The sequence below is a fragment of the Miscanthus floridulus genome, chromosome 2 (genome assembly GCF_019320115.1).
Source record: "Miscanthus floridulus cultivar M001 chromosome 2, ASM1932011v1, whole genome shotgun sequence".
NCBI lineage: Eukaryota > Viridiplantae > Streptophyta > Magnoliopsida > Poales > Poaceae > Miscanthus > Miscanthus floridulus.
The window spans coordinates 19,333,469-19,341,955 of NC_089581.1; the positions used below are offsets into that span (position 1 = coordinate 19,333,469).

Here is an 8,487-nt window from a genome sequence, read left to right on the forward strand (position 1 = left end):
ATTTTCTATCAACTTATAGTCAAGATAGTTTGACTTAAACCAAACCTAGGAGTTGGTTAGATACGTTTCCTTATTAATTAGAACATACTTGTATACAGTCTTAATATGGATGTTCCAAATTTCTTAGATTTAATTTGAGAAGAAACACCATTATGTTGTGCCTTCAACGGTAGATAATGTGCCAATCAACATTCAAAAGTGACGTGTGTAGGATAAATATGACCTTGTTTGGATCTCATGGTCTAAAGTTTAGCTAAATTTTAGCTCTTCATGCACTAAACAGAAGATCTAAGGGTAGCCCCTATGCGGGCTGACAAGAATAGTTGTCTCGACTAAAAGTTACACTATACATAGACAACTAAGATTTATGTAACCGGATTTTTCAACGCATGACAATGCTTTTCTTTCTCATATGTCCTGTCACTTTCGACGCGTTTGGTTGGAACTTGTGTAACGTTATTCATTTGCATTGCTTTTTGTTTGTTTCAAGCGGCTTCGTAATCCGTTACGGCGATATCCGATATGGAAACAAAACACAAAATCATCGATTTTGGAATTGGTAACGGTGTGTACCGATTACATTTACATTTCCATTTGCATTTCTGAACCGAACAACACCTTTGTTCTCTCTTCTTAAAAGTTGCATATACTTTTACTGTATAAAGGCATCACCTAGTGGCTTCAACTCAACAGCGCGAGCGGGAGTGGTGCCTTTGCGTCGTGTCAGGTAAGGCTACTGGTACCCTCGGTAGGCTTCTTTGAGCAGCTACCATCTGCCTGTTCGTTTGGCTGTGCCTTATCGTAAATGATCGTAAATTTTTAGTCAGAATAATATTTTTCTCTTACATAAACCAGTCATCAGTACTTTTTTTATGAACCAACAATGATATGAACCAGCCAAACGACCAGGCTACATCTGTGTTGATTTGGACATGATTGAGCTCACATTCAACTTGTAGCGTTGGGCACGCCTTAAAGTGTTGCGTAAAGTTTAGTTAACTTCACAAAAAATTTGGACCACTAAAATAAGCTAAAGTGGTTTAGGCCTTGTTTAAATCGATAGTGAAAGGTTTTGGGGTGTCACATCGGGTGTTATATGGAGATATCGTATGGGGTCTTCGGATACTAATAAAAAAATAAATTATAGAATCCGTTAGTAATCCGCGAGACGAATTTATTAAGCATTAATCTGCCATTAGCACATGTGTTACTGTAGCACCACATTGTCAAATCATGAACTAATTAGGTTTAAAAGATTCATCTCGCAAACTGTACAATTAGTTATTTTTTAGTCTATATTTAATACTACATGCATGTGTCAAACACTCGATGGAATAGGAAATAAACTTTAGGGAGATGAACTAAGGCCCTGTTTGGTTGGGCTGTGGCTGTGGGAAAAAGCTGCTGTGGGCTGTGAGCTGTGGAAAAGCTGCTGTGGGCTGTGAGCTGTAGAAAAGCTGAAAGCTGTTTGGTTAAACAAATATAAAATATACCTTTTATCTTTATCTCTCTTGAAACAACTATGGAAGAGCTTTTTATTCCACCAATTTCGAAAAGCAGAAAGCCAAAAGCCAAAAGCAGGGTCAAACCAGCTTTCAAAAATGAACTACGGAAAAGCAGCTGCTTCTGAAAAAGCATCCTCCAAAAGCAGCCCCTTTGATTGGGCTTTTGGCTTTTGGGGCCAAAAGCCAAAGCCAAAAGCCCAACCAAACAGGACCTAAACAAGGCCTTAAAGTTTTAGTTCTTAGCTTGTAAAAAGATAACCAGCTTGTTCGTTTATTGGTTTCAGCCAGGACTTATTAGCCAGCCAACAGTGTTTTCCTCTTATAAGAAATCAACACTAGCCGGACTTATCAGCCCAAAAACCAACCAGTGAATAGGCTAAACATAGATATATTCTGCTTACCAACATTTTTAAGGGTGTTTCCACTCAACCATATTCTACTAAAATTGTATATAGGAGTAGTTGTTTTTTACCGGGGCGGCTTAAAATCTATACTCATGGTTGTTCTGACGAGCACTTTGCACCAAAATATACGCCAAAGGCGACCAAGACGTGTGACCGGCACGCGGAGCCAGCACGCACCCGTTTCTAGCTAATCAGTAGCACCAAACGTTTTTACGAGGAAAAGGCAGCCAGCTGAGCAAACCAAATTGTGGCGATCCGTGCATCCCACATTCCCACTAGTCTCTCTCACATGCAATTGCAACAGCGCACACTCACTATCGCAGAGTGTTCTCACAAACGTGTCAGCTTCCAGTTCCGCCGTGGTGCGTCCGATCCACCGGCCCACGAAAATTCAGACTCTGGTCAGTGGCGAAACGGGAGCAACACAAAAAAAAAGATCGAGCGCAGCCGAGTCCTCGCAATTTGGGGCGGTCAGGAAAACGTGGCGCCACTGTGAACAAATTTCACTCCACGCCCCGTTCGGTGCCGTGCTGAGTGCTGACCCGACCGGCACCGCACCGGAGGAACTGGCAGTTTGGCACGGCGCAAGACGACAGCAACCGGCGGCCCTCGCAGCCGCGCCTCGCGCGCCACGGAATATCCCTCCGGTTCCACGGGGGGCCACGGCGTCAGAACTCAGAAGGGCGCGAGCCGTGAGCGAGGGGCCAGGGCCGCAGGGGGATAAGAGAGGAGCGGGTCGTGTCCGACCCGAGGCAGCTCATCTCATTCGCCGTCCGCCCGCCCGCCTCCTGTCCTGCCGTGCCGCTGCTGCCTGCGCCACTGAGCGACACGAGGCCCACGACGCCCGCGACCGCGATGGCGACCATCACGACGCCGCTCCGCTCCGCGCTGCTCTCGCCGGCCGCCGCCTCGTCCGCGGGCCGCCGCCACGGGGGCGGGGGCCGGCGCCGCGCGCCCTCCTCCGTGCGCTGCGACGCCTCCCCGCCCGCGGCCGCCGCCTCGCTCGACCCGGACTTCGACAAGAAGGCGTTCCGCCACAACCTCACCCGCAGCGACAACTACAACCGCAAGGGGTTCGGCTACAAGAAGGAGACGCTCGAGCTCATGAGCCAGGAGTACACCAGTAAGTTGCATCAGTAGCAAGCACGGTGGAGGAACCTGGTGTTTTTCCTCCTCCTCCAGACTGGTTGATGGGGGACGGAATCGAATTGGTATGCAGGCGATGTGATCAAGACGCTCAAGGAGAACGGCGACCAGTACACCTGGGGCCCCGTCACCGTGAAGCTCGCGGAGGCCTACGGATTCTGCTGGGGCGTCGAGCGTGCCGTGCAGATCGCGTACGAGGCGCGCAAGCAGTTCCCCGAGGAGCGCATCTGGCTCACAAACGAAATCATTCACAACCCCACCGTCAACAAGGTAACCGTATCCGAAATCTGTCAACTCTAAGAATCTGAACTTCATACGGAACTAGGTGGGTGAGGAAATCAGTGGTCTGCTGCGTCCTCTTGCGTGCGTGTGTGTGTGTGTAAGGGCGCAAAACGAGCTGATGCCCCCACTGAGTGTTACAAAGTAAAATTCTAGTGCTGAAAGTGTTCGTTCCAAAACTCCAGTTTAATTCGGCCCCAGTGCTCAGGCCTTACCTGCAAAGCAAAAATCATAGTATCCACTGTTCTCTGTCCTTAATTTGCGATATTCTGACTCAGAGGCTTATGTGCTTAGCTGAGTTGAATTCATGTGATTGGTCATGCAGAGGTTGGATGAGATGGGTGTAGAAATCATTCCTGTTGATGCGGGTATCAAGGATTTCAATGTCGTCGAACAAGGTGATGTTGTTGTGTTGCCTGCATTTGGAGCTGCTGTGGAGGAGATGTACACGCTAAATGAGAAGAAAGTGCAGATTGTTGATACGACCTGCCCTTGGGTTTCAAAGGTAAATTTTGTTTTTGAAGATCTCCCCTTTGCGTTCTCCCTTTTCTACGACTTGCGATTGGCTACCGATCGCTGTTTCTTGAAAGTAAAAAGGCTTACGATATCAAGCTGATGAAGATCATTATTCAATATAGGTCTGGAACATGGTCGAAAAGCACAAGAAGAGTGAATATACTTCAATTATTCACGGAAAATATTCCCATGAAGAAACTGTTGCCACTGCTTCTTTTGCAGGAAAGTACATCATTGTGAAGAATATGACAGAGGTACATCGAACGAATTTTATGTTTTGCTGCTCTTTCGACTTCGTATCAAACATGATCAGAGATAAGAAAGTTGAAATGTTTTGAATAGGCGACCTATGTGTGTGATTATATACTTGGTGGCCAACTTGATGGGTCTAGCTCAACAAAAGAGGAGTTCCTTGAGGTAAGGACTGAGGGTTTTACTCAAGTTATCCATTTACTGTCATGCTGGAAAGGAATGGCCAACTAAACTGTTTGACGCACAACTGCAGAAATTCAAGAAAGCTGTTTCTCCAGGATTTGATCCTGATGTTGATCTTGAAATGGTGGGCATTGCAAATCAGACAACAATGCTTAAAGGAGAAACCGAAGAAATTGGTAGGTTATCTGACCAGCCTCTGCTACCTCCATAGCTATGTGTTGTGATTTATATAGTACATATTGTTTTAGCAAGCACCAATTTTGATTGTAATGCTTTATGATTAATAGGGAAACTTGTTGAAAAGACTATGATGCAAAAATATGGAGTTGAAAATGTAAACGATCACTTCATGGCCTTCAATACTATCTGCGATGCCACTCAGGTAATTTATCATTTTCCAACAAGCGGTAGAGTCTTACCGCCTGTGACCGGAAGGTCCTGGATCGAGTCGCGGTCTCCTCGCATTACACAAGCGAGGGTAAGGCTTGCCACTGACACCCTTCCCCAGACCCCGCACATAGCGGGAGCTCTCTGCACTGGGTACGCCCAACATTTCCTTTAGCTTTGCATAACACAAAGTCTTGTAGCCCAACCCAACTGAGTCTCTTCCTTTTAGATGTTACATGAAGCATTCCAAAATGTATGGTTTCTTGATGATCTCAGAAACTTGTTGTTTCTGTATCATCTAGTTTACTCCATTGCTGAATGAAAGATGCTTGTGCCTGATTGAACATCGTCCTAACTGTTCAAAGAACTTTGCTTTCCAAACTTGCCCATATTGATGTTTAACAGACACTCCATTGCATGTTCTCATTGATCAATGGGAACATAGGCAACAAAAGAAAACAACCACCACCTACCCCATTGATACTCAGTGCGATATACTCCCACTGTCCCAAAAAGAGTGTTGTTATGGGAGTCGTGTTGGTCATACTGTCTTAAATTTGACTAGGTTTGTAGAAAATATTAGTAACATTTATATCTCCAAATAATTTTATTATGAAAATATACTCAACGATTCATCTAATGATACTAACTTTGCACCATAAATATTAATATTTTCTTATATATATTTGGTCAAAGTTGAAAATGTTTGACTTCTCAGAAAGTGAAAATGACACTCTTTCTGGGAAGGAGGGAGTATTCGATAATGGAAGTGGCAGTCTTACAGCATTTATTAATCTTTACATGAGGCTAAAATGTGGACCTTTTGGGAATGATGGAATTAGTATTACTGTACTATAAAGTTTAGAAAAGGGTAGCATACAATTCAAGATAGACGGTAGTCATTCATGGTACAATACAATCACCATCGCCCTTTACATGCAACCTGCAAAGGAAACTGAGACAGCTTATACGGCACCTTATTTTAAGTCAATGTTAAGAGGGTTCCTAGTTCATTTATTGCTACACTTTTGGATTGAGAAAATGTCTCTTTGGGTGATAGATTTATAATTGTTTTGACATATGCTGCATTGACTTATATACATCCGGCCATCTGTTTGATTCCTCAGGAAAGACAAGATGCTATGTATCAGCTGGTGAAAGAGAAAGTTGACCTTATTCTTGTTATTGGAGGATGGAATTCAAGTAACACCTCTCATCTGCAAGAAATTGGAGAACTCAGTGGAATTCCATCCTACTGGATTGACAGTGAACAAAGGATTGGACCAGGAAACATGATCAGCTACAAGTTAAATGTAATTTCTAATACCCTCCACAGATGCTGCTTTTTTTAACCAGGACAGTGTTCGTTTTTTGAAAAATAATAGAACTTTGAAGGGATCTTCTGTTTAATTTGGAACTGAAAAGAGCTTAAATTTAATAATTGAAAATATAGGATCTCATTTTTTAACTGAAAATTGTATTGTTTAACAGCATGGTGAACTTGTTGAGAAAGAGAACTGGTTACCCGAGGGGCCTATTACCATTGGTGTTACTTCGGGTGCCTCAACTCCGGACAAGGTAACACAAAGCTGTACTGATCTAACTTTAAGCGTTTCTTTTCTACACAGCTTGCTTGTACCACATAAAACTTGATGGCAGTAATGACATTCTACTTATGCAGGTTGTTGAGGATGCTCTTCAGAAGGTATTTGAGATCAAGCGCCAGGAAATTTTGCAGGTTGCATAAATTTTAAGCAGAAATTTGTTTGAGAGCGGAATAGCTTTGGCTTGGCAAAGGTTACTAGAACCATTGCACAGGCAATGTTTTGTACAGTAGCAAAGGATGTAACGGTTTAGGCACGAATACTACCACGAGGCACTATCCTTGTGCTGGAATTTACAGTCTGGTGGAAACGAAAATGTTGTTATCATTGGTCTGAATAACAGTTGCACCAGCTGTTCTAGGGTCTAACTTTTTGGCCCTTAAATTGACTTACACTCAGATGTGTAAGTTCATGGATTGAGCTCAGTTGCAGGATTTCCTGTGCCTATATGCGGATGAAAAGAATGCATAGTTCCTGCGTGTAAAAAGCTTAAATCCAGTACTTGAACTCTTGATGTGTCATCAGTTGTAACAGAAAATTGTAATAAAACTTCCAATTGATGCTCTCTAATCTGAAATGTTCCCCAATACTCACTTTGAGAGTATGGCTACTACTAAAGCGAGTTATACATTTATTTTGGATGGAGGCAGTACGCTGTAAAGTTTGCAGCTCTGCTTTCTTCTCTCCCATCTCTCTCTTTCGCCTCAAAAGACAAATCTAATTGGCATCTTTAGGTGCATGTCTAAAGGTAACAATCCATGCAATCAAAGTAGTTAATTTTGATGATTATAGATGGGTTAAAAAGGTCAACAAAAACGATTGGCTAAGTTTTGAACTCCCTGCATTGGGCCTGCCATGCTGCACTGTCAGCGGGAAAGAAGACGAGAACAGCCCCAGATCGATCGCAAGACCTCGAGAAAAGCCTTCCCCGTCTCACAACCACGATTTTACGCACTCGCGATGCGCTGGCCACCTAATCTCCGTCGTTGTTCTGTTGAGCCGCTTGGCGGCGCGAAGGACGGCCTTGAGGTCGGCGACCTTGGCCCGCTTGGTGCGGCAGCAGTTGGCGTGCACGGTGGCCACCTGCTCCGCGTCCCGGCTGTCCTGGCAGAAGCCGCTGAAGCGCGCCGTGTCCAGGACGCGCACGCGCAGGCCGAGCCGGCGGAACGCGCCGCGCCGCTTCATCCGGTTCAGCACGTCCTGCTCCTTCATCCCCGCCGAGCCCCGCCGCGCCGCGTGCCACTCGTCGAACAGCGCCACCGTCCGGTCGTTGGAGGCCACGAAGAAGAAGCCCGTGTTGAGCTCGTTGCCGGCGTAGTCGTGCGGCTCGCCGTTGAACTTGTCGGAGCTGATCAGGAAGTCCTCGCCGTCACCGCGGTCCAGCTTCGGGAACGGATTCCTCAGCCACATCACGTCCATATCCTTTATTACAAATCAAAAGCACCAAAATCTAAGCATGCTGCTAATGCGTGTATCAATAATAATGGAGATGCCCATATGCATGCATGCATGATCACAAACGTACGCACAGTGAAAATGAAGCTGTAGCCGTGCTTGAGGACGTCACCAAGGAACCGGATCCGCCGCCACATCATGCGTATGAAGCCGTCCGACATGTAGAGCTGCTCCGACGAGAGGTCGCCCTGCTGGCTGTCCACCGGCCGGAGCAGGTAGCACTTGACGCCGCCGCCGAGGCTCCCGCACCGGCGGAAGGCCTGCTGGTCCATGGCCACGAAGAGGACGTGGTCGATGAGCTGCTTGGTGCCGTCCCCTTCCCTCAGGCTCTCGAGGAAGAGGTCCAGCAGACCGCCCTCCTCCGCGTACGCCTTGTTCAGCATGGTCAGGATCAGCGTCCTGTTCGCGTACGCTGCGCCGCGTAGCGCCACCTCCAGATCGTCGGGGACAAAATCCTGGGCATCCGTTTTGACAAGAAGAATTAAGCTAGGGTTTAGATCGAGCTGATTAGGCTGCAGTAGCAATATTGTTAATCCTGAAAGAGCTGGCTAATGATTTCTTGAACACCAAAAGTTGACTTGCCGATGATCGGCGGCGCCATATGTTGAAGAACTTCTCCTCCTTCCCGGCGTCGCCGGCGGCCGGAGAAGAAGACGCGATGTACGTGCAAACCACGATGACGACGCAGACGGTGGTGAGGGCCACGGCACGGCACAACGTGCATTGCTCCGGCCGGGCTGGTATCAGCACCCCCAT

At 46.2% G+C, this 8,487-nt stretch overlaps 2 protein-coding genes across 2 annotated transcripts; one reads left to right on the plus strand and one right to left on the minus strand.

The window, feature by feature from the left end:
* Window positions 1-2,651: 2,651 nt before the first annotated feature.
* Window positions 2,652-6,846, plus strand: LOC136538105 (4-hydroxy-3-methylbut-2-enyl diphosphate reductase, chloroplastic-like). The gene is made up of 10 exons (XM_066530091.1): window positions 2,652-3,032; window positions 3,129-3,325; window positions 3,660-3,839; window positions 3,973-4,104; window positions 4,193-4,267; window positions 4,356-4,461; window positions 4,573-4,667; window positions 5,800-5,985; window positions 6,164-6,250; window positions 6,354-6,846. The coding sequence occupies exons 1-10, from the start codon at window positions 2,765-2,767 to the stop codon at window positions 6,417-6,419; spliced, it is 1,392 nt and encodes a 463-aa protein (XP_066386188.1). The 5' UTR covers window positions 2,652-2,764; the 3' UTR covers window positions 6,420-6,846.
* A 136-nt stretch (window positions 6,847-6,982) lies between these two features.
* On the minus strand, window positions 6,983-8,487 carry LOC136538106 (uncharacterized protein At1g28695-like). The gene is made up of 3 exons (XM_066530092.1): window positions 8,314-8,487; window positions 7,806-8,186; window positions 6,983-7,698 (listed from the first exon to the last, which is right to left on the minus strand). Exons 1-3 carry the CDS (start codon window positions 8,485-8,487, stop codon window positions 7,210-7,212), a joined length of 1,044 nt encoding a protein of 347 aa, XP_066386189.1. The 3' UTR covers window positions 6,983-7,209.